General features: G+C 43.0%; 1 protein-coding gene across 1 annotated transcript; it reads right to left on the bottom strand.

The window, feature by feature from the left end:
* Nucleotides 1-12238: 12238 nt before the first annotated feature.
* LOC116887960 (toll-like receptor 13) lies at nt 12239-16544 on the bottom strand. Its single transcript, XM_032889406.1, is given in 4 exon segments — nt 12239-13348; nt 13350-16003; nt 16006-16044; nt 16533-16544. Coding segments are annotated over 4 exon segments (2958 nt in total). The 3' UTR covers nt 12239-13095.
* Nucleotides 16545-26961: the final 10417 nt, after the last annotated feature.

Here is a 26961-nt window from a genome sequence, read left to right as displayed (position 1 = left end):
GTGTGCAGGTGCATGCAGAGGCCGTAGCAAGAAGTTGAGAATCTTCCTTTATTGCTGCCTGCCTTCTTTTGTCTTCTGATATTATCTCTTATTCAATGGAGGTTCAACTGTTAGGCTCAGCTGGCAGGGTAGCAAGTGAGCTCTTAAAATACATGTGTTGGGCTGGAGAGATGGCTCAGCGGTTAAGAGCACCGACTGCTCTTCCAGAGGTCCTGAGTTCAAATCCCAGCAACCACATGATGGCTCACAACCATCTGTAATGGGATCTGATGCCCTCTTCTGGTGTGTCTGAAGACAGCTACAGTGTACTTATATATAGTAAATAAATAAATCTTTAAAAAAAAATACATGTGTTTATGGCCCCCCAGGGCTGGGACTATAGGCACATACATACATATACCTGCCTTTTCCATGGCTACTGGGGTTTGAACTCAGGTCACCAAGCTTACAGAGCAAGCACTCATATACAGTTAGTTTCCCAGCTCCCTCCTTACAATCACTCCAAAACTAGATATTATCTTTGTATCTCACCTTTTCTATGTCTCTGTCTCTCTCTCCATTCCCCCCACACACATTGTATCTCCTCCTTTCTGTGTCTCTGTATCTCTGTGTCTGTCTCTCTCTCAGACATTATATATATAATTTATAAACTATAGATATAAAAAGAGTAACCCATTCAGAGTTTCACCACTCAATAATTATCACTGTTAATATTCTCCAGGGTGCCTTCATAAAATTGCAAGTATATGTCTAGACATAAAAATGTACATATTTATATACAGGGCGTTTCCTTAACATGATTTTTTCAACTTACACTACACTGGCACTTCTTCCATTTTGATAAATATATACATTTATAGTCTCATTGATGAGACTTATATAGCCCCCTGCTCTATGGACATATTGTAAATTATTTTAGCAGTGAACTACTACTTAACATTATTATGATCTTCAAGTTTTCGCCTTTACAAAAAAAATTACTTCAAGAAATAGCTTTAGGGCTGGAGAGGTGGCTCTGAAGTTAAGAGAGTTTGCTGCATAAAAGTTTTCAACTATAAGTCAAGAGTTCTGACACCCTCTTCTGGCCTCCTTGGGCACCAGTAGTGCACTCACAGACATATGTACATAGTGAAAGACCCCCAGAGTGGGGAGACCCTCACTCAAGTCTCGGGATGACGCAACCCCCCAAGAACTCACACAAGACCGTCCTTGTTGTAATCACATGAGGTTTATCGATAGTAACTAGTGCACTGGGGTCGAGACTCGTATCCCACTAGGGGCAGTGGAGTCTCGACCCTCAGAGGCTGGGAGAAGAGGTATTTAAAGGAGAAACCACAACCTGAGGGGTGGGATGGCGTATAGAATAACAGTGAAAAAATCACAAGGAAGAACTCTCTGTCCCCCAAGATTGTTTCCTAGGAGAAGCTGTCTCTTACTTCTCAGATTGTTTAACTTCATGGTCCGCTAGTTCTTAGGAGACGTTGTTTCCTGCTTCTCAAGATTGTTCTCTAAGATTTATGGTCAGCTAGTTTCTGGGAGAAAGCTGTTGAGCTGGCCAATGTAATTATCTATTCTATAGCCCTAGGAGAGGCTTTTTGGAACATACAATTCTGGGGCCTAACCTGTTTGTTTTTTTTGTTTTTTTTTTTTTTCTGCTCTAAACTTTGTGTCTAGGGGGGCAACTTTAAAACTTTTATCTTTCACATAGGAGCTCTCTCTGTGCAGCTCCACTTCCTGTCCTCCATTGCCTGCTAGCTCCCCTTGAAAAGCTGGTGGCACAGAGACACCCTTTCCTTTTCTTTTTTTTTTTTTCCGGAGCTGGGGACTGAACCCAGGGCCTTGCGCTTGCTAGGCAAGCGCTCTACCACTGAGCTAAATCCCCAACCCCCACCCTTTCCTTTTCTACCCTCAAATCTAAACCCAAAACTCAGCACCCCTGTATGCCATCCGCTCAGCACGCCCTGTCCAGCAGGTCAGTCCTATATATTAATTACTAATAAAGAGTAATTAAATGGAGTAAAAGAGGTTAGGAAATGGCTCAATGTGTAAACTCTTGTTCTTCAAAGTCGAGGACCTGAGTTTAATCTCCGGCACCCACATAAAAGCCGAATGTGACAACCAGAACGTATAATCTCAGCTCTGGGGAGGCAGAAACAGGATGATCCCTGGGACTTGCTACCCAGCCAACCTAGCGAAAGCAGCGAGCTCCAAGGTCAATGGGAAGCCCCGTCTCAAAACATGAAGGGGAGAGACATCAAGAAAGACATTAACACGGGCCTGGCTAACGCACGCACTGAAGCGTGCACGCACGAGGGAGAGAGAGAGAGAGAGAGAGAGAGAGAGAGAGAGAGAGAGAGAGAGAGAGAGAGAGAGAGAGAGAGAGAGAGAGAGACTGACTTTGGGATTTCTGACCCTAAGACTTTGAAGAATGCATTGCGTTGCTTTTGCCACCGCATTTGTAAAAAATCGTTATAGTAGACTCAAGAAATTGATACACGCCATGCCGTTACCTGCTTAATCTGATAACAGTGGAGTGCTTAGGCAGCTCATTAGGAAAGAACAATGGGGCCCGATAGGCTGTCTGGGTTTCATGCTGTGCCTGCTCCAGCACTGGTTTGGTTGGTTATTCCTCAGATGACCAGCAGGTGGAGGTGTTGTACAGGAGGCGGAGAGGAGCCTCCTCGTTCACATTCTCCCAGCATTTTCTTTTGAGGCAAGATTTCATGTGTCCCAGGCTGCCCTCTAATTCACTATGTAGCTGAGGATGGCCTTGAACTGCTGATTCTCTTGGCTCCATTTTCCAAGACCTAGGAGTACAGATGTCCACCACTCTACCGAGATCCCTCTCCCTCATTAAATAGCATATTTTCATCCTTTGTACCCATAAAACCAGAGTCTTCTTCCTCAAAGCAGCTTGTTTGGCCCTTGAGTATCTCCAGGCTGTAGATAATTTAGATTCCTGAGATTAGATTGGGCATTTCTCTTTCTCCCTCCCTCTATACCCTCTTTATTTTTCCTCCTTTCTCCTTTTGTAACAGCCTCTTATGTGTCCTCGGATAGTCTAGAACTCACTGTGTAGCCAAGGCTGACCTTCAACTCCAAACCCCGTCTGATTCCCCTCCTGAATGCCGAGATTACAGACACATCCACAGCGACACCCAGTTTATGTGATACTGATGTTTAAACCCAGGATCCCATCCCTGTTAAAACAGCACTCTTCTAGCTAAACTACAGTCCTAAACCCTAGACTTGGCATTTTAAGGACTCCAAAGGATTTTTGAAATGTAGCCAAGGCCGTGCTACATTGCCCTGGCTGAGAGCTTAATCTTCCTGCCTTAAGCATCTCAAGTATTTAGAACTGCAAGAGAATGCCCCTGTGCCCTGCTGAAGATCTGTTAGTATTTATAAAGCTGTCAATGCTGGAAAATTGCAACCCTTGATCTGGATCTGTTGGTACAAGCCTGCCATCCCAGCTACTTAGGAGGTTGAGACTGGATGACTCCGTTGAGTTCAAGGTCTGTCTGGGATGAAGAAGGGGTTCAAGGCAAGCATGAGGAATTTAGTGAGAACTTGTTCAAAAAAGAAAAGTCAAATGAGAGCTGTGGATAATCACCCAGTGGTAGCCCTAGGTTTTATGTCCAGTGTAGTTGTAAATAACTAACCAAATACTGTGGTCTTTGGAGAAAATGCTCCAGGTTTGTCTTTAGGAATGGTCTTAGCAAATAATAAGACAGACTAAGCTGGTAACCACTGTGTTTATAGTGGCTTCTTTAATAACAACATCACACACACACACACACACACACACACACACACACACACAACACACACACAATGCTCCTTCCACTCCAGCTCCTTTTGTCTTGACGAAGATGGATTTCTTAGCTAGTGTTTCTTGGTCAGGAGTGCTGCTGATCCGTCCTATGTATTATTTCAGTTAATCCTTACAACATTTTGGAAGAGGCTGTTTCAGTGATACCAGTTTCATAGATGGGACATATGAAATTTATGGAAGTTTAACATCCGAGTTAGTTACTGAGAAGGAAATCCAAGCCCCAAGTCCTGGTCATCTGGGTATCACTTTATCTGCTAATGTAAGGGATTTGGCTTCTGGCCATCTTTCTTTTCTTTGACTTAGCACATAGACTTGATCCTTGAACCATGCATCACATGGCATTGTAATTATCGCTTTGTAAGGAGATGTTGGATTAATTGCTGCAATCATCGCCTTGATAATCTACCTGGCAAAGGCAGCTGAAGGGTCTATTTTGTCTTCCAGTTTGGGTAGAATCCATTCCAGTGGAAAGGGCACGGTGGCCAGAGCGCAAGACTGTGCCAGCAGTGACGGAGCAGAAGGGAATGACTGCTTCTGCTCAGCTCGCTTTCTCCTTTGTATGTCCAGCTACCATCCCATTCCCACCACGTTGGACCCCAACTACAAACACCGTCCCAGACATGCTCAGGAGTGTGTCTCCTAGGTGATCCTGAATCTGTCAAGTTGACAGCCGCTATTAACCGTCAAATATATGTTACGTTTTTTTTCTAATTAGATAGCAAATTTCTTGAAAAAGAAGTTAGGGAACCTTGATGTCCACCCAGAACCTGGTGCTGTGCTAAAAGTCATTGCTTTTTACTACATACTTGTTAACATGTGACTGGAAGATGTTCCCTAGTTAGACCTCCAGTCAATGAACCTTTCATTGCTGTGACAAACTCCCTGAGGAAAAGCATCTTTTAAAAAAAGATTAACTTTGACTCAGCATTTCAGAGGTTTCAGTCCCTGGTTGCTTGATTCCAGTGGCTTTGGGCCTACGATGAAACAGAATAGCCTGGTGGGGAGCACCATGGAGCGAAGTCTCAAATCTCAAAGACAGAGAAGGGGTCTGGGTTGCAAATCTCAGGGCTTGCCATCACTGACTGAATCTCCCACTGGGCCTACATCCTAGAGCTCCTAACACCACCCACAAGTGCCACAATCTGACAAACAGGTCTTTATTTAGGATTTGGGAAGTTTGATGGCGTGCACTTAAAATCCAAACCATACAGGCTCTTGTTCATATCAATATACTTAATGATTTAATATGGAAAGAGCCCCCGGCAAACTTCATCTGTGATGTACTTACCCTGTCACTATATTTAATGATTTAATATGGAAAGAGCCCCCGGCAAAGTTCATCTGTGAGCTTATTACCATTAGCCACCAGTAATAGTCTTAAAACGCACCCTGAAGGTAAAGTACATAGTAAAATCAGGTGATTTCATTAAGTCATTATTGAGTCGACGTAACCTTCCTGGTTTACAGACAGATTTGCACAGAAGCCAGTGTCCAGACACATCTAGAAGCCTTATTACATATTTCCTGAGCTAACAGGCCATTTTTTATTGAGCTAATTGTAGAACACTCAGGTTAAATTGCTCAGTTTTATATAAATACATAGCGTATGGCTGGATATGTAGACCGATTGGTCGAAAAAGTCCTAGTTTTGATCTCTAGCACTGCATGTGATTCTCCCTGCCCTGGGATCACCAGCCAATGTTGGTCCATGAGGACAAATGGAGCAGAACCTATAGACGGGGATTCTGAAGCCCTGTAAGTAAGTACAGTAATGACCACACACAGGGACCTGCTGTGGGAAGACAGATCAACATCACTTGGGAATGATTCAAGGATTATATAATTTTAGGTTACAGGGGTAGGAATATCCAGAATGGGCAAAGGTCATTGGCTGAAGGCTAAGGTACTGAGATACCTTATTCGCATAGGGAGGCATTCCAGGAATCTCAGGTGGTAGCTGAATGAGTTCTTATCAGGAGAAAGGAAGTTGAAACTATAATCTAAGGCTACGTGACATTCTGCAGTTAAAGATGTGTGTGGTGGGGGTGGCGGTTAAGGTCAGAGAAGGGGAAGTCATGCTACTAAAGGGAATCCTCCATTTTGCGCTGAGCCCAGAAGGCTGTCTGGGCAATGGCAAAGTTCAACCTTAATTAGCAGTTTTCCCACAATAGTCTATCACCCCAGCACTGGTGAGCTACTGTATGCTGGAGGATCAGTAGTTGAAGTTTATTCTCAGCTATATAATAAATTCAAGGTCAGCCTTGGATACCTGAGCTCAAAGATACATGTAGCTTGCAGATCCTCTATTTTAGTACTTTGACAATGAGAATGAACAGTATTTTAGACAAATAATACAATTTGCCCAAGGATAAAAAGCCCTTCTGGGATTTGATGAACCATTATGTATTTTCACATGCAAACATTTGTCCTCGATTAACTCCATTTATAATATAACTCTAATAATCATAATTTATTTTTTATTTCACCGTAACTGTTATTCTCAGGTTTAGAAATAGCAGTCTTTGAAAAGAAAACAATATATGGACCTGAAAAAATGTCCCAGTACATAATAGGGCTTACTTCCAAGCCTGAAATCTGAGTTTGATCCTGGGACCCACACAGTAGGAAAGAGTCAGCTCCCAGAAGTTCTGTTCTGACTGCCACACACTCTTGAGTCTCACACAGAACCATTATTGCCCTAACTTCATATTTATTGGTAGAATGATTAAAATACAAAAAACTAAGGATGACCATAGGTAGGGAAATGTTTGTGAAATATTAATAAAATTTATAAAAGCAAAATTCCATTATTGCTACTGTTATTTTTTAAATTAATAATTATGGGCTGGAGAGATGGCTCAGTGGTTAAGAACATTGACTGCTCTTCCAGAGGTCCTGAGTTCAAATCCCAGCAACCATATGTTGGCTCACAACCATCTGTAATGAGATCTGATGCCCTCTTCTGGTGTGTCTGAAGACAGCTACAGTGTACTTTCATATAATACATAAATAAATTAAATCTTTAAAAAAATAAATTAATAATTATGTGTGCATATTGAGTGTGTGTGTGTGTTTGGGGTGGGGGCTTCAATGCTAAAATCAGAGTGCATGTTTGTGGAGTCCATTCTCTCCTTGCATTTTTATGTGGATTTCTGAGATTAAGCTTTCTTGGAAAGTGCCTTTTCCTATGGAGCCATGGCACCAGGCCTGTGACTATTATTTTTTAAGAGATAGTACATAAAGAGAAATCCAAAGAATGTGTAATGATTAACCCTGTGCCACCTAAGGGGAGTTAATTTTTGAAGATAGGAGAACCTGGACAGAGTAACTCTCGGCATCTCTCTCTCTCTCTCTCTCTCTCTCTCACCTGGGACTTTTGCTAACCCGCAGATTCAGGTTCAGAAGGTGGATTTGTGTTCAGTAGGCCTAAGATTCTTATTTGTGAAAAGCTTGAGGCGGGGTGGGGTCTGGGGGTGGAGAGGTGGGTGGGGCAGCGGGTTACACTCATGTTTGTGGAACAGCGTGAATACAAAGCAATCGTGTTGGCTCTGCCTTTGTTTGGCTTGGTTTGGCTTGGTTTGGTTGAAGCACGGGTTCCCCACATAACATATGCTTGTTTCAGGCCGCCTGATCACAGGCCTGGCTCCATCTTTTAAACCATCATCAATAAGGTAGGTGTGGTTACAAGAAAATACTGTAATCGAGCCCCAGACCTCAGCACAACTGACTTCACAATGGAAGAGCATTCTACCCGTAAAACTGCACTGAGCACCCCCTGCCAAAACCAAAACCAAGACCTAGCCCATCAAAGTCCACAGTTCTGGGAAAGTCTCTCAGTGGACTAACCTTGCCTTTTGGCTTCTATAGTTCTGCTTCTGGACAACTGTTCTTATTAAATGAAATATGTAAACCCAAAACATGTTTGTTTGTGCTTAAAAGCTCACTGTGAAGAAAGGCTTGGTGCCACACTGGGATCCAGAATACCCCAGTGTAGTTGCTGGGAGGCTAATAAAGAACATCTATTGGCTTAAACCCACGTCCAAGGAGTCTTCTCTGTGGACTACCATACAATAATAAGTAACCAATGAAGATGTAGAAACATTACCCACTTCGAACAAATACAAAACTGGCATGACTCTGAGGTTTGGGAAAGCTTGAAAGCCACTCAGGTGGGCAGCAGACTGACTTCCTAATGGAGAAGTCTCTGCCTGCCCCTCCTTTCAGTACTCATAGGGAAGAATAGGGAAGAATTCAGTTCTTCAAAGTAAATTAAAGCTTACTATATTTGCCTTTCGTGGGAAGAAGGGTGTTTTTTTTTTTTTTAAGATTTATTTGTTTATTTTTATGTACAGCATTCTGCCTGCATATGTGACTGCAGGCCAGAAGAGGGCACCAGATCTCATTACAGATGGTTGTGAGCCACCATGTGGTTGCTGGGATTTGAACTCAGGACCTTCAGAAAAGCAGTCAGTGCTCTTAACCACTGAACCATCTCTCCAGCCCAAGAAAGGTGTTTCTTATTCACTGTACATCACAATGGCTGCCTCCCTTCCCGGTTCCCCTACACGCAGTCCCTCTCCCATTTCTGCTCTTCTTCTCCTCTGAGAGGGTGGAGACCCCCTCCCACACACACAGGAATCCACCATCAGGCTAGGCACATCCATTCCCAGTGAGGCCAGTTAGGGGAGTGGGAGTCCCAGGCAGTCAACAGAGTCCAAGTTAGAGATGGTCCGTGCTCCACATGAAGACTGAGCTCACATCTGCTACATACGTGTGGGGGCACTAGGCCCAGCCCATGTATGCTCTTTGGTTGGTGCTTCAGTGTCTGGGATCCCCCAAGGACCCAGGTTAATTGACTCTGTTGGTCTTCGTGTGAAGTTCTTATCCCCTACAGGATTAAGGATGTTTATTTTTATATTTTTTCTATTATGATTTAACCTTTGCCACTTCAGATTTGTTTAAAAAGAAATATAATAATCTCAAATCTGTTTTTAGAAATAGAGCTCAATGCTTTCCTTAAAAATTAAAAAGTGCCTGGAGCTCTAGTAATTTAACCTAGGAAATGAATTTTCCCTGTGTCCTGGCCAGCTAGTTAATATTTAACATATAAGAATACATAATGTTGTGCTGGAGAGATGGCTCAATGGTTAAGAATGCTGACTGCTCTTCCACAGGTCCTGAGTTCAATTTCTAGCAACCACATGGTGACTCTCAACCATCTGTAATGGGATCTGATGTCCTCTTCTGGTGTCTGAAGACAGCTACAGTGTACCCACATACATGAAATAAATCTTTTAAAAAAATCTTTTTTTAAAAAAAAGAAGACATAATGCAAGCCCCTGTGAAGTGAATGAGTATGTCTTGAACTACAGTATTACCCATTCCAAGCCCTAAACAAGAATGACAACAGCATATTTTATCAGTGACGGCAACAAATAGTACTTTGTTCATTAAATTCATCATCATCTTCATCATTATTAAGACTTTTTATTTTTATTTTATATGTACGGGTTTTAGCTGAATGTGTGTCTGTATAACATGTGAATGCAGTACCTTCAGAGGCCGGAAGAGGAGGCCAGATTCCATGAAACTGGAGTTATAGATAGCTGTAAGCCACCATGTGGCTTGTGGGAACCAAACCCTTATCTTTTGAAGAAGGAGCTATTTCTCCAGCTCCTACTTCCTTTTTAATACCAACCACAGTCCACTTATCAGATTGCTTCAAAGGTGCAGGATCATTTTGTTGCAACAAGTGTCCACCCTTGACTGAAGTGATTTATAGATGCTTTGGGCATATGCCCACTGGTTTTCTCTCTAGCGACTGATCTTATGCAGGCAAAGCTGATATTCTAGCTCATAGTAACAAGAAAGACCAACTTCATGAACACATAAACGATGTCCTCACACAAGGCCCCAAACCTCAAAGGTCCTTATGCTTGCTTGGATGCTTTGTGATGTCTAATCTTGAAATTCTGAAAAACCTTAAGCTCACTATGTATTCCAGCCTAGCCTTGAACTCACAGAGATATGCCAGCCTCTGCTTCCAGAGTGTTGAGATTAAAGGTATGTGCCACCATGTTCGGCAACATTTCCAGTTTACACAGGGTCCCCCAATCTCTCCAGCACAAGAACAAACATACTGTTCAGTTTCCTAGAAAATGCCTATTTCAAAAGTTCTCCAAAACAAAGTCAGCTCTTGTAGTTAACTATTTACCCTTTCTGTTAAGAAAGATTCGACCCCTATGCACCTAAGTGTACTTTCCGATTAGCCCTCAGCTATCATCTACCTAGCATTGGAACTCTCATGTTACATAGTTTCAAGGACTCTTAGGCCATTGACCAGAAAGTTACCCAATGATCTTAGTCTTTTTGACTTTGTGTGAGATAAGTTCGTTTCAGTAAGATAAATGTGTCATGTTAGTGATGTTAGATCTTAGTCCATGTTTTGTTTTCGCTGTTGTAAAAGAATCAGTAAGATTGAGAAGAATCAGTAAGAACAGGAAGACAATGTTCTCCCAATCCAAAACAATCTGGTCGGATTTCTGCTGAGATTATTTGAATCCTTCTGCTCTTCTGCCTGGCATGCAGGGAGGGTGGAAAGGAATGCAGCCCTGGAGTGGAAAGAGCAGTCATGCAGTGGCCAGATCAACCAGACAGGTGAAGATTGCCCAAGACCAGGAGAGGAACACAGGCTTGCACGTCCCTTCCATTACTCAAGAGCTACTCCACCCCCAGACAGATGACAGAAGATCAGGAAGGAATGGGTGTGGCCAGTTTCAGCAAAATTACAGTGCCCAGCATTGCCAGAAGCTGTGGATTCTGAGGCTCCAAGATCCAGTTTGGACAATGGGTACATTATTGGTAATCAATATGATTCAGGGGGTTGGGGATTTAGCTCAGTGGTAGAGCGCTTGCCTAGAAATCGCAAGGCCCTGGGTTCGGTCCCAGCTCCGAGAAAAAAAAAAAAGAGAGAGAGAATTAGGTGCAATATGATTCAAAAATGGGACACTGTCCCCAATTTTTCTATATATATAAAAATATATAAATATTTTATATAAAAATTATACATATATGTATGTATTAGAAACTAAGGTGCATGCCTGCAATCCTAGAAACTATGACGCCCCAATAAGATCTTGAGTTCCAAGCCAGTCTGAGCTACATAACAAGAACTTAGTTCAAAAACAAGGGGTGAGGGAGAGAAGGACCACAGTTTTTGAGTAAGTGGTAGACAGGCCTGGAGTTGATTATTCTACCATTTGTGTTGGGGGGTTGACTAGGGCATATTGAAGTACATGTCTGTTATCCCAGTTGGAAAAAAATTGTCTTCTCCAAGTCTCTTCCTTAACAAGCTGCTCCTAGAATATTGTAGATAAAGGGGAAACTGGAAGTAAGTCAGCAACTTAGGAGAAAGCTTTTCCTGGGACAGGAAAATAGACAGCACTCTCCACTATCAGCTGACCTGATTTACATTCTTAAGGTGTCACATACAACAGGGATTTGTAACACTTTTGTACAAAATACCTGCCTCTTTTAAGAGTTGGTGGCCTCTTTGTCTAATGCCAGAGCAAAGACTCCGTTCAACTTTAAGAACATTCAGTTGAGAAGGGTTCTGAAACTTCAAAACAGAAAATCAGTCCAAAGTCATAGTACTGGTACTGGAAACAACATGAACTGGTCTTTTTACTGGAATCACGTGAAGTTTCCATGATAGTTTATGTTGGCACGAGATTCCCTAAGTCAATTTTTCCTCCAATTCAGAGCACATGCGCTAGAAAGATCACTTGCATTAGATCTCTCTGTTTTTGGAGGAGTGGGCTTGATGGATTAGCAGAACAGTAAGAGGTGCAGAAGACACCCCCCAGCCTACTTGGGTAAACAGATTTCATAGAAATGCCATCTCAAGACATCTTTTTAAAAATTTTCTGATTTATTTATGTATTTCATATATGTGACTGCACTACATTGTCACTGTCTTCAGACACACCAGAAGAGAGCATCGGATCCCACTCCAGCTGGTTGGGAGCCACCATGTAGTTGTTGGGAATTGAACTCAGGACCTCTGGAATAGCAGTCAGTGCTCTTAATCACTGAGCCATCTCTCCAGTCCCTGAAGACATCCTAAGATAGGTTTGAAACTCTAATGGCTGTGTGCCTGGAGCATCAGTCACAGACCAGGATCATGCAGGAGACAATTGCTTTTCTTTTCCTTCTTTTACTTTTTTGATGTCATTTTGTTGTTGTTGTTGTTGTTGTTGTTGTTGTTGTTGTTGTTGTGTTGTCTTTGTTTTGGTGTTTCTGTTGTTATGTGACACTCTTCCTGGGGAGACACTAACAAATGTCTACTCACTCCAGATAGGGAACTGACAACAGACCAAAGTATGGATACCATCAAAGTCCAAGTTGGTGAATCAATGAGTTTTATTGGGGCTATTTATAAGAACATGGGTGAGGGGTTACTTACAGAAGCAGAAATGATTCAAAGACAGCTGCATCACTAAAACCCACCCCAGCGTGGCTAACAGTTCGCAAAAACTGGGAACCTGGCACATACTACACAGACTTCAGGCAGCTCAACAGGATGGAGAGTGTCCTTTCCTGATGGCTCAGCTGGTCTGAACCTCTTCCAGGCAGCTCTGCTGGTCTGAGAGTCTTCCAGGAACCAGGCTGCTCTCTGCTTCTTCCGGGCAGCTAGGCTTATCTGAGGGTCTCAGCAATCTTTACTGTTTATATACATTTGGGGAAGGAAAGGGCCTAGTCCTGGTCAGTTTCAGGGACTTTGTGAAACTATTCTGAGTTGTTTACCTCCTGTCTTAACAAGTTTCCCTGCAGGGTGGAATTGTTCCATCTCCCCTTAGAACATCCTATTGTTCTCCCTCCCTGTAAACCTTTGTTTTAGGAAGTTTCCCTCCAAGATGGAAAGTTTTAATCTTGGGGCAGTTTGGGTACACAACAAGTGCAGTCTCCTGTGACAGCAACTGGTCTGGAGAAATGATCTGAGCAAAGTTCTGGAACACATGCCAATACCTTCCTGTTTCCCAGGGTTCAGGTGACTGGTGTTCCAAGTCTTCTCCTTAATAAAATAGAAATTCCTTCTGCATATCCAATCCCATAATAGTGGGACCCTGCCCCTGAAATTTTTCTAAGTAGTCTCCCACACCCTTCTGTTTGTCCCTGGAAAGAGAGTTCACTTAGTCAAACAGCTTACACTTATTTTGTGCAACATTTATGCAGATGGATTTGGGATTGTAAGACCCCAGTCACTCGACAACAATTAGATGTGCATTTTCTTTCTCCACAGTCTCATTGCCTAGTGCATTTCTGATGCGAGCCCAGAAGAGTGGTTGCTGGTGAGCACTGTCGGGCCAAGTGATAAACGTCTGTCTGTTGATGAGTTTCCTGAGTCGGTGGTAGCTGGACAGCTTATAGTTCGGAATCTCTTCAAGGAAGATCAAGATAATGACATCCTTGTGCTCATAAAACATCTTCATGCTGGCCAGCTGGACTTTCAAGACACCATTCACTGTGTAGGTAGTGGTTACTGACTACACACAAGGTTTTCCTGCTTGCGTTAATCGCATTCTGGATGTTCTCAAAAATGTCAATGCCTGGTTCAAAGTCCCGTTGGTGAAGACAAAGTTTAAAGGTGGTCTGGTCGCCTTCTTCTAGGGCTGGAACAAGCTCTTTGTATACCCATGCCTCATCAGTGGCCGAGAAAGAGACAAATGCATCATATAAGAACTTCTTCTCAGTTTTGTGCCATTTAGTGAGGTACCAGGCCCTACATATATACAAACCATACCACAGAGACGCAATCATCTTGGCACTGAACCAAGAGAAGACCATGGTGCTGAGGACCACACTGAAGGAACAGAAGAAGTAGACCTTTCCCAAGTCAAAATTACACATGGCATCATCAAAATCTATAAGTAAACTCTGGCTGTTTGGCTGCTGACAGGGATAGCTCCGGAGGAAGGGGATGTGGACTTCCTCTGTGTTCATTGACCAGTTCTTGAACCACAAATTGTCACAGGTGCACTGAAGTTTGTTCCCATAGACATCAAAAAACATCAATGATTTCAGATTCTCCAGATGACTTTGATTAATGACCTTCAAGTTGTTGAATCTTAAAGAGAAGACCTGGAGGTTCTGTAAGCTGGAGAACATGCCAGGAACCAAGGAATCTAAGTTGTTATTTTCGAGGCGGAGGACCTTTAGCCTTTTGAGGTTTTGGAATAAGGAAGAGTTTAAATAGAGACTTCTATCTCCATCTTTTGTTCCTGAGATATCCAACTTTGTGAGATTAATGAGGGGGTCAAATTGGTGGTGGTCCAGGAATACTGAGGGGTTTTTTCCTAAGAGTAACTCCTGCAGACTACTCAACCCTTGGAAAAAGTTTCTTGGAACAACCTGTATCCCATGTTTTTGTCCTTCTAGATTGAGCTGTTTCAAAGACTTGAGCCTCATAAATGGAGGATACTGAAGGGTCCTAGTAGTTTCATATGTGATCTTATTAAAACCAAGTTTCAAAACCAGCAGCTTTTCAAGGCCCATGAAATGGTGTTTATGAAAATATGACAAGCTGTTGTACATCAAGTCAAGGTAACGTAGGCCAGTGAGACCAGAAAATGCATTCGACTCCATGATTTCCAGGCGGTTGTGGGAGAGAATCAAAGTCTGGAGCTTTTTCAGAGGTCGGAAGGTTCCGTGGTTGAGAGTCCGAATATTGTTGTCTCCAAGATCTAAGACCTCTAAGTTTGGAAACTGAGTAAAGGAATACCTGTCAATTGTTACAATCCAACATGCAGCTAAATTGAGCTCCTTCAGTGAAAATAGCCCACTGAAGGCCAGATTATTGAGTTCTGTGATGGGGTTTCTCGAAAGAGAGAGAAACTCCAAGCGCTTCAAGGGGGAAAATGCAAAATCTGGAAAGCTTTTCAACTTGTTGTGACTCAGATCTAGCATGGTCAAGTTCTGCAAGGAACTCCAGGTCTTGTTGCTGATGAAGGAGAGCTGGCACTTGTTCAGATTCAGCCTTTGGAGACTGGGCAGAGCATTGAACTCGCTGTCGTTGAGATGAACCAAGTCACTGTTTTGGCCCAGGTCGAGGAACAAAAGCCTGGTGCACTTTGCCAGCTGCTTAATGCCCTCTGCATTGGTGGCATTTTTCTGAAAAAACAGTGTCTCTAACATGGGTAGGTTTCTGAGGAGGTAACAAACACTTTTCATATTTAAGTGACCATGTTTAAGTTCTCGGTTACTGAGGTCCATAACCCTTACATTCTGCAGCTGTTTGGCTGAAAGCATCTCCAATTTCACCATTGTTCCACTCAGATTCAAGCTTCGAAGTTGGGGCAGAGTTTCCAGATACACATTCTGAATGACTCCATGGCCATTCTGGGAAGCACTGAGATTGGTTAAGTTAGGCAGTGACAAAGTAGAGAAGTTTAACTCTGTTAGATTGTTCCCCTCAAAACTCAGGTGAGTCAGAGAAACCAGTGACCTAGGGCTGTGGTCCAAGTACATAATGCTGTTGTTAGTAAGATCAAGGTGCTCCAGGCACGGAAGACGCTGGACTGCTTCAAGTATACCAGAAAAATTGCTAATCCTGTTTCGAGATAGGCTCAAATATTTCAATTTGACTAGAGGAGTAAAGGCGTCTTTGTGAATATGGCTGATCTGATTGTGACTCAGGAGCAAGGTCTCCAGGTTGGACAGGCCCTCAAAGGAGTTATTCACACTTTCAATCTTATTTTCCACTAAATTCAGCAGAGTCAAATTTTCAAGTCCTCTAAAGGCACCTTCATCGATCTTCCAAATTAGGTTCCACTCTAGTCTCAAGTCTACCAGAGCAGACAGATTAGTGAAACTCCAAGAAGGAAGGACTTGAATGTAGTTGTTTGTAAGGTTGAGGTGAGTAGTATATCTAGGTATGTCACTAATGGCCTCTGTCAAGTTGGTGATCTTCTTCCGAATGCAGAACACATGGTGAATATCAAATTCATACTGGGTGCACTTGTTGAATCCATATGTCTCTGCCAAAGATAGCAGAGAAAGTCCTATTAACATGAGCAGGAGCTGTAGAGAAGGCACAGCGCTGCCCCCACTCATCTTGACTGCCTTGGGCATCCAGGTTACAACCAGGAAAAAAATCCCTTCTCATATAGGATGCTCATGTTCAAAGGCATGGTCTTTACACATGGACTTTTCTGCAAAAGAAAAACAAAGGGTTTTGGTTGAAAATTCTCTTTCCTAATAAGTATTTTGTAGCTGCTTCAAGGACACAGAAAAGCTCAAGTTCAACATCAATCTGGGCTTTTTTTTTGGGGGGTGCTTTGTTTCGTCCCCACCTCCACCCCATCAGGGTTTTTCTGTGCAGCCCTGGCTGTCCTGGAACTCACTCTGTAGACCAGGCTGGCCTCAAACACAGAGAGATCTGTGTGCCTCCTGAGTGCTGGGATTAAAGGCATGAGCCACTGTGCCCAGTTCAACACCAACTTTCAAAATCCACTTCCAGAATATTCTCTGTGTTAACTAGGAGGCTGCTGCTCTTTTCTGTAACCAAAATTCCCAGCCCTGCGGAACCAAAGGAGGCAACAGTGTGTACCATTTATTTTAGTATGACAATCAGGAAGTCCCCTATCCTCCTCTTAAATCTGTACAACAAAACATACCCCCGTGTCTTGTGGGCTGGTACTTGAAACTCCATCATTGCAGGTGCATTGAATGGGTTGGGGTAATGCAATGTCACCTGTGATGCAAGTCACTGCTACCTCAATGTGAATGAGGCTGAGTAATCAATTTCACCATAGTTTGCTTTTGATAGAGGGAGAGGTGACTCAGTAAGCTCTGTCCTTGAGCTGAACTGGGGGAAGGGGCATTGGGCAGGCGGAAGAGAGAACTGATAAACTCTGAGCAAGATGCCCTGACTAGTGAGATGCAGGACCACAATATCTGAGTATTGGTGATTTTGAAAATCTGCTTATATATTTGGAAGCTTCTCTTCCAGTAGCCTGCTTCTTCATCTCCATCCTCCATTTTCTTTCTTTCCCTTTTTTAATCCTTTCTGAACATTCTTGTATATTCTTTATATATTAATCCTTTGTCAATAATTTAAATGGATTCTGCAATCTATAATTTAACATCGTTTATGAACTCCTTGGTTGACAGAAAAAAAAATCAGTAATAATATGGTGTGGTGGCTGGTTTAATTGTCAACCTGAAATAGTAAAGAATCAAGTGAGACAAGTCTCAAGAAAGGATTGTCTAGATCAGATTAACCTGGGAGCATATCTGCGAGGGACTGTTTTAATTACATTAATTGAGATGGGAAGACCTAACCTAAAAGTACATGGCACTACTCCCTGGGGTTGGCTCAGAATCCTATAAAAGTAGAGAAAGCAAGCTGAGCAGTGGGCACGCATTTGTTGTCTGCAATATGGTCAGATGCTTCCAGTTCCTGCTGCCCATATTTCCCTGCCATGATAGACGAGATATGAAAATGATGTCTTTGAGATGCTGTTTTGTGGGGGTCCCTGCAAACACCAAAATTCCCAGAGCAACAAACCACATTGAAGCAAGAAGGAAATCCGATTTATCATGACTTACTTACTCAGTACCAGTTCAAACTTCTAGAGGCTGATACTGGGCAGTTTAGTTTGTTTTAGGTATATTTAAGTGCAGTACAATCTTGAAAACAAATGTTTCCTCATGATAATTAACGAAATCTCATTTGTACAGTAAAACTTTACACGTAGACACATGAAATACTTTGTAAAGTGCGTGTGACCTCTTCCATAAAGATGGGTTCTGTTGACTCAGAAACAATGCTTTAAATATGGGTGTAGGGGAAATGACTGAGATAAATATGTAAGTTTGTGGGAGCACAGAGTCGCCTAGCCTTATACAGATAACACAGGGGTTACCCAGGCTGTCGTAAAGTACGAGAGACATCTCCCATAAGGAAGGGTTTTATTGACTGAGAAACAATGCTAATAATAAAGGTCGAGGGAGGAAGAGTCTGGGACAAAAACCATAAAAATCTGGGGGATTCAGGTGTGACCTGGCCCTCCAGATAGCACAGGTCACCAGGTTATCAGCTACATCCAAATCCAGCTTTCTGGGTGGAAAACAAGTAAACATGTCCCTGCTGAGGAGACAGCCTCGTGTGTTTAACATTCCTTTCCCTACTGCTTATCTGGGAGCAAAATGACCTTGTGCCCTCTGCACGGGTTTCTGTGCTGCCTCCTGGAATCAGTTGAATCTTGTTATTTTGAGGACTCTCTGTTTCCTCTTACTTACTAGTTCAATACAACAAGAGAATCAGAATGTTCATTGATGCTGATCATAAATATAACAAGCCTTCTGAATTCTCTCAGTTTTTTTTCTTTTTTTCGGAGCTTGGGACCCAACCCAGGGCCTTGTGCTTGCTAGGCAAGCACTCTACCACTGAGCTAAATCCCCGGAATTCTCTCAGTTTTTAAAATGTAAATGTTGGTTTCATCAGAATTTTTAATTAGTTTTTTCTGTTTGTTTGTTTGTTTATTTGTTTTGGATTTTTTCCCTTTTTTTTCCCCTTCTAAAACAATGTCTCACTACATAGCCCTGTAGACCAGACTGGCCTCGAACTGAAACTCACAGAGAGCCCCCAGCTTCTGCCTCACAAGTGCTGGAATTAATGGTGTTCACTGCTATACCGGTTGCATTTTATCTGTTAACAATTATGCCTTCAGCAAGGAACAGCTACATTAAGTAGCTTTAATTAAGTAGCATTTAATTAAATAGCATTAAGTCTTTGCATTTTCTATGCCTTTCTTTTGTGGTGACTTCCCAAAAATTGAATACAGCTTCTAGCATTATATCATAGTAGCATTATATTATAGTAACGACAGAGCATGCCCTTTGTCAGTGAGATGTCATCTATAATCTTATTAATTTTTATTTGCTGTAGTGCTGGACAAATATCAAGTCAGAAATATTCCCTCCCATCCTTAAATTTTTAAGATTGGGGAGTGTTGTCTGTTTCCAGGGAGACCAGAAAAGGGTGACAGATTCCTTGGATCTGCAGTCATTAGAGAGCAGGTTTGAGCTGCTTGGTACTGAGGGTTGAGTGTGTGAACAACTTTATGGAGTTGGTTCTCTCCTTCCACTTGACGGGTCAAATTCAAATGGATTGCCAGGCTTGCTATCTGTGGGCCTCATATGATACAGTCCATGATGCACAGAACATGTTTGCTTTTGTTTATTATCTGCTGGAGGCAGGCACACAAGGGCAAAAATGTCTCAGAGATTCAGGACTCTGCTTAGCTTGGGCTATACATAGACTTGTCTGCAAGCCATGGACCTGGCAACCCAGGCCCCTCCATGTGCACCAAGCACATGTACACTCACCTTTAAGCAATGGCAATGGCTTAGTCCCTTTAGCAAACTTTCAGTAATGCTGTTTCTATTCAAATGTGTCCCAGGATACATTCTTAAAACAGAGAAGATGGGTCGATCAAGTCTGGACTGGTTTGAGGTGCTTCTGTAGCAAGGCAAACTGTCTTCTGAATGAATTTTCAAGGAAGATCCTCTACCTACCATCTTATGCTTATGCGTGCCTGTTCATATATGTGATTAAAACCAGATGTATCACAGGAAATTACATGTGCAGTGAACAAAGGCTTACATAATCCAAACCTTTCAATGAAAATAGAATCATTTGTGGTAATCAAACTCCTCCCTCCTAGACTTCATCAAGAAAGACCCCAGATAAAAGGCAGGGGCCCTTGAGTACTCTAACTCGAGGAAACTGCTGCTCTCTTGTGGCCTATTTAATCTGCATTATAACCTTGCCTTTGGATATAGCTTCCGTGCCACTTTGCAGTCTGTGTGCACTTTCGCAAATATATGAATAAGTCACCAAGTATCTGGAAATACCTGGACCAGAAAACAGTCACCAGACTGAGCTGAATAAATGAATTCAGTGATAGGAACTGAGGTTGAGGGCATTCCTATTGCTGTAGTTGTTCAGAAGAGGTCCCACTCTGGAGCCAGGCTATTCTGGAATTCACTATGCAGCCCAGATTGCCTCATGGTGATCCTCCTGCCTCAATCTCCTGAGTGATGATATTAAAGGTACGCATGCACCACTAAGTCCAGCCTTTAAGGGATGTTTACTTCTAAGGTAAGAAGAATGGAACGGAACAATGAGAGATCTATCAAAGTAAATGGAAGAAATGGAGAAACAGAGATGGAGCCTAAGGCCCCGAGTTTGAGTCCCAAGACTCCCAAAAACCAAAGACCTCAACTTTTCTGGGCATGGTGAACCATGCATATAATACCAGCAGCCCAGTCTCCAGAGCAAATTCCAGGATGGCCAGGGCTACATAGAAATATTAGACCCCCCCCCCCCCAAAAAAAAACGGGTGCTAGTGTCAGAGACGTATTTCAATGGGTAGAGGTGCTTGCCACAAAGCTTACGTTCTATCCTGGGAGCCTACATGGTTAGTAAGAGAACTGGCTGAGGAACCTGAAAGCCACCTGGGCAACTCAGAAAGAAACGGGAAAGAAGGAAAGAGAGGAAAGAAGCAGGGGGGCAAGGGAGAGGAGAGGAGAGAGGGAGGAGGGGAGGTGGAAGAAATGGAGAAGAGAGAGGAAGCAGTAAATCCATATTGCACAAATGTGGCTAGAGGGAATTGGGTGGAGCAAGATGACACTGACAGATTAATGTGCTCTTTGTTCTCAGAGATGACAAAGGACGGAGATTTAAGCTCTAAAATCTACAAGAATATTGGAAATAAAGGACACTAGCCATGAAGTAGTAAACACAAAAGCTGATCTGAGCATGGAAATATTTATGCTGCCCTGTGAGGGACAGAGAGAGGAGCATCATCTGTGAAGTTGTCGGGAGGCAGGGCTGGTCGAGGAGACAAGGAGCAGACGAAAGAGCAAAAGCCCCAGCAGAAAGCTGAGGCCCGAGAGCAGAACAAAGAGAATTCCTGAAAGTGTGGACTTGACTCCGGCAGGTGAGATCGCAAAGCATCGAGGAGAGAAGCAGGGAACAAGCTAGGCTGCAAAGGCACGGCTCTTTCAAGGGATTTTAAAAATTACATTTAATTTGAGAGAGAGAGAGAGAGAGAGGGGGGGGGAGGGGAGGGGGAGGAGGGGAGAGGGGGGGAGGGGAGAGGGAGGGAGAGGGAGAGGGAGAGGGAGAGGGAGAGAGTGCAGCACAGCTGGAATGCGGAAGTCGGAGACAATGTGGGAGTTCCTTTCTCTCCTCCGACTATGTGGTTCCAGGGATTAAACTTAGGTTGTCTTCATGCTTGGCAGCAAGTGTCTTTACTTGCTGGCCCCTATAACTGAATTTTACAGCTTTTCCTGCCATAACAGTGTGTGATGCAAGGAACTTTGGAAAGGACAGGGAAGAAAACCAACCCCTTAGAGTTGTGACATTAAAAACAAGGTAAGGATGCCTGGTATGGTCTTATGTCTGTAATCCTAGCCCTGGAAGCCAAACTGAACTACTACATAGGCAGGCCGGATCTCAAGAAAGAGATCTGAGAAACAAACCTGCTTAGAAATCCCAAACCTAACACTTCACTTTCTGCTAGGACAACATGCTATACAAGGGCACATTGAGCCTGAGCAAAATAAACAAAAAACAAAAACAAAAACCCACCCAATGAGCAGGAAAATAAAAGGGGACAAGGGGATGTAGTGAGTTACACCTAGAATCCCAGCACTTGGGAGTTAGAGGCGGGAAGACTGAGAGTTCAAAGCTAATCTCAGCCATGTGTTGGGTTTGAGAACCCAGGATATGTGAGCCCCCCCCTTTCAAAAACAAACCAAACAAAAAACTGTGTGGCCAGAAATAGTGGCACCCATGTATAATCCCAGTACTGAGGAGATGGCAGCAAGAAAACCATGAGACTAAGGCCAGCGTGAGCTACATAGTGAGATTCTGACTTCAAAAAATGGTTGCAGGCCTGGTGTGGTGCCACCTACCTTTAATCCCAGTACACAGGAGGCAGAGGCACAAGGATCTCTGTGAGCTCCAGGCAGCCCAGTCTCCAGAGCAAATTCCAGGATGGCCAGGGCTACAAAGAAAAATTAGACCACCCCCTCCCCCAAATGGGTGCTAGTGTCAGAGACATATTTCAATGGGTAGAGGTGCTTGCCACAAAGCTTACATTCTATCCTGGGAACCTGCATGGTTAGTAAGAGAACTGACTCCTCCTCCTCCACCTTCACATACACAGCATGGCATGCACACATTCAATATCCCTACTACTTCACACACACACACACACACACACACACACACACACACCCCACACACACCACACACACACACACACACACCACACACCACATACACACACCACACACATGCACACACAACACACACACACAACACACACACACACCACACAACACACACACACACACACACACATACACACACACACAATGGGAAGATGCAAGTCAGTGCAAAGTTACTGCAGAACACTAAAGTTTCACTTCTCTAAATACTTGGAGTTTGGTCTCTGGTAGTTAATTAAAAAGAAAAATAAATGTGAGAAATGGGAAGGACTGAACACACAGAATATATGAGCTAGCTCATTTACAGGGTAAACAGAAAGGCCAGCATTTTCGGTCTCACCCCGCAGATTCTATTTGAGATTGTGCTCAGTGCCTTTAAGCTTGCCGAGCCACTGTTTGTGTGTCTTTGCAGCACACAAGCCTTTAGACAGACTCTTTTCTGCTCCCTACGGAGATGCAACTGCTTTTAGATGCAATAGGCTTCTAAACCTGCCTGTCAAATCCACACAGGAAAGGGAGGAGCTTGCGTCTGCCAGCTCCAGATTTTCAAAGAAAATCCTGCTCTGGTGTATCAGGCTCCCACTGCAGAAACTGCGAAACCAAGAGTCTTTTCAGAAAATGGCTCAGCCAGGGCTTTAAACAATGTTCACTGCAGTCCTCCTGCAGAGGAGACTGGGCCTACAGTTTGAACCCAAATTTCAATTATTTGGAATCTGTTTCTTTTAAAGCCTCAGAATTTCATCTCAGGATAGGAAGTTTTAATCGAAGGGCAAGAACCCCCACTTACTTGTTATTGTTTTTGTTGTTGTTGTTGTTGTTGTTGTTTTGTAGACATTGTGTGTGTATGTGTATGTATATGTGTTGTTACATATGCACTTGCTTGTGTGAGTGTGTGCACATGAATAAGGGCCTGTGCACGTGTACATACGTGTTTGTGAAGGCCAAAAGGTATCTTCCATTTGGACAAGGACTGGCTGGCCAGTGAGTTTCAGGGATCCTTTCTGTCCCCTCACTGTACCCCACATTTCATGTGAGTTCTAGGGATTTGAGCTCAGGACCTTTTGGATTGTCATCTCCCCAGCCTACTTTATTAAAAGGTTTTTATGTGTGTGAGTGTTTTGCCTGCATACACATGTGTACCTTGTACATGCTTAAATCTGGAGCTACAGTAGGTTGTGAGCTAAAGTGTGGGTGCTGGGAATTGAACTTGGTTCCTCTGGAAGAGTAGCTTCTGCTCTTAACTGCTGAGCCATCTTTCTAGCACGGCAGTCTAGTTTTTTATTAGTATTATCACTTTTCATGTTGAGATAATAGAGATTCTCATGCAGCATTAGCAAATACAAAGACATGCCACTACAGCTTGAATCTCAAATGTCCCTCAGAGGTCCATATCAGGCAGACTCAATCCCCACGTGTGGTACTTCAGGGGAAGTTAATGAAACTGTTTAGTGTGGGGCTTTATATGATATAGATTCTCAATGATAGTCTTTGTTAGATAGGAACTAGGGTTTTAATAACACCCAATGTCCCTAAAGACCAAAAAAGGTGTGTGCCACCACGCTGAACAAACTAGGGCAAGTTCATATTTAAACAAAAATGTTAATATTGGATTTTCATCTTGACTCTCCCTACATTGACCTACTAGGGGACTGAACATAAAGTGTATCCCATTGCAATACCTCAGCAGCATTATCTACATTAAAAAAAAAAAATCTCAACCTCTAAAATCTTCAATCGCCTCAACTTTTCACCCCATCCATTTCCTTGAAAGCAAGGAAGAGTAGTCTCAGATTCTTGGGCCAACATGGCCTGACGTAGCTAAGCTTTGAGGTCAGCACAACCTCACCTCATATCTCAGCTCTGTAATTTACCAGATGTGCTCAGGTTACATACATACTCTGTTTCCTCATCTGTTCCTTTGGAACTCAACTGATAACATTTCTAGGCATGGTGGCACGCACCTTTAATCCTGGCACTTGGGGAGGTGGGGGCTTGAAGATCAGAAGCTCAATGCTAGCCTCTGCTACATATTAACATTAAGGTCACTCTGAGCTACATGAGAACCCATCTTAAATACCAAAGACAATAGGGCCAGCAAGATAGCTATGTGGGTTAAGGATGCTTGCTGCCAACTCTGATGACCTGAGTTCAATTCCTGGACCCATATGGTGAAAAGACTGAATTAACTCCAGCAAGTTGTCATCTCACCTACAGACATACGTCCTAATGTGTGACTGTGAGTTATACACACACACTCACACACACACACACACACACACACACACAATCAATCAATCAATCAATCAATCAATGTAGTAAAGAAAAAATGATGACTCAATCATTAATAACTGTTAACTCAGTGTAAAAGCTTTCCACAAGCATAGATCTACCTAGGTACTGGACAGCCCCAAGGCTGTCTCATATGTTCATGCTAAAGAGAGTTTCCCACAGAAAAATGGAAGTGAATTGAGGGGCCAGGGGTAGAAGAACAAGGGAAGTACCACTTTGTGTGGTAGAGGAGCTGGAGAGGTCCTCTTTACATTGCTCTGGGGTGAAAGCCATCTCCAAGTTCCTAATCTATTTTAGTAAAAACCCAAGGGGCGGGGCTGGAAACCACTGTCTGGTTTACCAAGAAAGTTTGGCTCATGTGACGAGAGCTGAGGTTGGATACAGATTGTGCAGTAGAACTGAAGTTTACCAAGGCCAGGAAGATTTGGCTTTCATGGGTTGTACACCAGGCTGATCTAGAAAACAGCAGTTTCCTTTGTTCCAGTCACTGGGGACTTTTCAGAGCAGATGTGGCTTGTGGCACTGTGTCTTTCCCATGCTAGAAGCTGGTTGGGCTAACTGCTTTAATGTGGGGAAGTAGAGTACAAGCGAGATTCAGGCAGAGCAGGCCATAATCCACCACTACTCTTGACTTCTATAGGTGATCTTGGAAAACCCAGCTTGAGAATGATGGATTGTGAAATTTCCACAAAGACATGCCCAACATGACTGCCAGAATTAGTCCCTTTCCTAACAGAGATGAAGGTTTTCTAATTCTGTGGTTTAATCTATCCTGGGATCAAGCACATGCTGACCCTAACCGTAGGTATAAACATTGAGATTTACTTCTGATCTGGTTTTAAAATTCAACAGAGAGCCAGACATGTAATCCTGGCAATACTCAGGAGGCTGAGGCAGGAGCATTGTAAGTCCAAAGCCAGTCCTCAGAATGAACTTGAGGACAGCTTGTGCTATAAGTAACATCCTGTCTCTGAAAACGACTCAGGACCAGCCTGATCCACAGAGAGTTTCAGGACAGTCAGAGCTATACAGAGAAACCCTGTCAATAAATAAATGAATAGATGGATAGATAGATAGATAGATAGATAGATAGATAGATAGATAGATAGATAGATAGATAGATAGATAGATAGATAGATGCAAACAAAAAGCAGAGAATCTCAAATCTAGGAGAGATTTTCAAAGGTCATGAAAGTTTTGAAGCATACCTTGGTCTGATATAAGCAAAAGAATTCTGAGACTCCACAGCAAGGTCTGAGAGCCCACAGTACTCTGGTAGTTTATAGACTTGTTTAGTGGTTCTTCCTGGCCTGGATCTTGTAGCCTTTTCTCATCAACCCAAGCCTATCATCATTTATTTAGATTTTTCTACAAACAGAAATTAACACACATTATATTAGATGAATGTAAAAAGTGATAAATGCCACCAAGCCCAGTGTCCTAAGACATGCTGAGGATAATTCGAGAACATCTTAGCTGGATCTGGTTGTATAGCTCTATACTCACAGCTACCCAGACACTGAGACAGAAGGACCACAAGCTTAAAGCCTGCTGCAGAGGAGGTTCATGGCCAGACTGGGCAATTTAGTTAGAACAATCTTGAGAGCAAAACCACAAAGAAACAAAAACAGTAGAAGGCTTGCCTAGAATGGGCAATCTCTGGCGTGACACACACAAAAGATTGTTATAAACAAAAAGAGGAGGAAAGATGCCCTATGAAGGGTGACTACCCACAACTTACCAACCAAATGGAGACGTCAAGTATGAGAAGGTATCAAACATAACAGGAACTAACAAAGATGCAATTGGTTGCAACATCTTAGTCACCCTGTACATAGGCTAAAAGACAGTCTCCCATCTGTATTGTATTTATAGCTTATGAGTTACAACAGGAACCACATAATTCTCGATGGAAGAGAATAGAGCAAAGTTAGGGAACCAAGTGCCAAGACAATTGAGGTACTAATATGAGACCATAAAGCTGTGTTGGACCCATGCGGTCATCTGTTAGTTCATTCTACATACACATTCTACAGTGCCTACCCTACTTACTCATCTAGGTGGTGTATAAAAAAATTCGTTTCACTAGAGCACTAACTCATAGTGAGGGTATGTATCTATGGGCTACTTCTGCTAATTAAGGTCGAAGTCTACCATGACCAGATAGCTCCTATGGGCTTGGCATAAAATGGAGGACTCCCTTTACCAGCAAGGCTTCTCCTTCTCTGACTTTGTCTGGGGAGCCTGACCTCCCACACCCTCTACCTGGGTTAGGTCAAGTAGTCTTTGGTAAACCTAAAACTTCAACTTCCCCCTTTCCCAACCGTTCCTGTGAGTACCTGGAATTTGTGGAATGCCTCACCATACAAATGAGAACTTTTAAATTCTAGTCAATGGAAACTTCACCCTAAGGAGAATCCCTTCCTACTCTCCAAAGTTCATGTATAGCCCTTTTCAACTCCGAATAAAGTGTATTAGTACAAGCCCTCCCCCCCCCAGAAAAAAGAAAGGTATGTGCACAAGCTAAGATTGTT

The sequence above is a fragment of the Rattus rattus genome, chromosome X, assembly GCF_011064425.1.
Source record: "Rattus rattus isolate New Zealand chromosome X, Rrattus_CSIRO_v1, whole genome shotgun sequence".
Taxonomy (NCBI): domain Eukaryota; kingdom Metazoa; phylum Chordata; class Mammalia; order Rodentia; family Muridae; genus Rattus; species Rattus rattus.
This window is presented reverse-complemented; position numbering and strand designations above follow the sequence as displayed.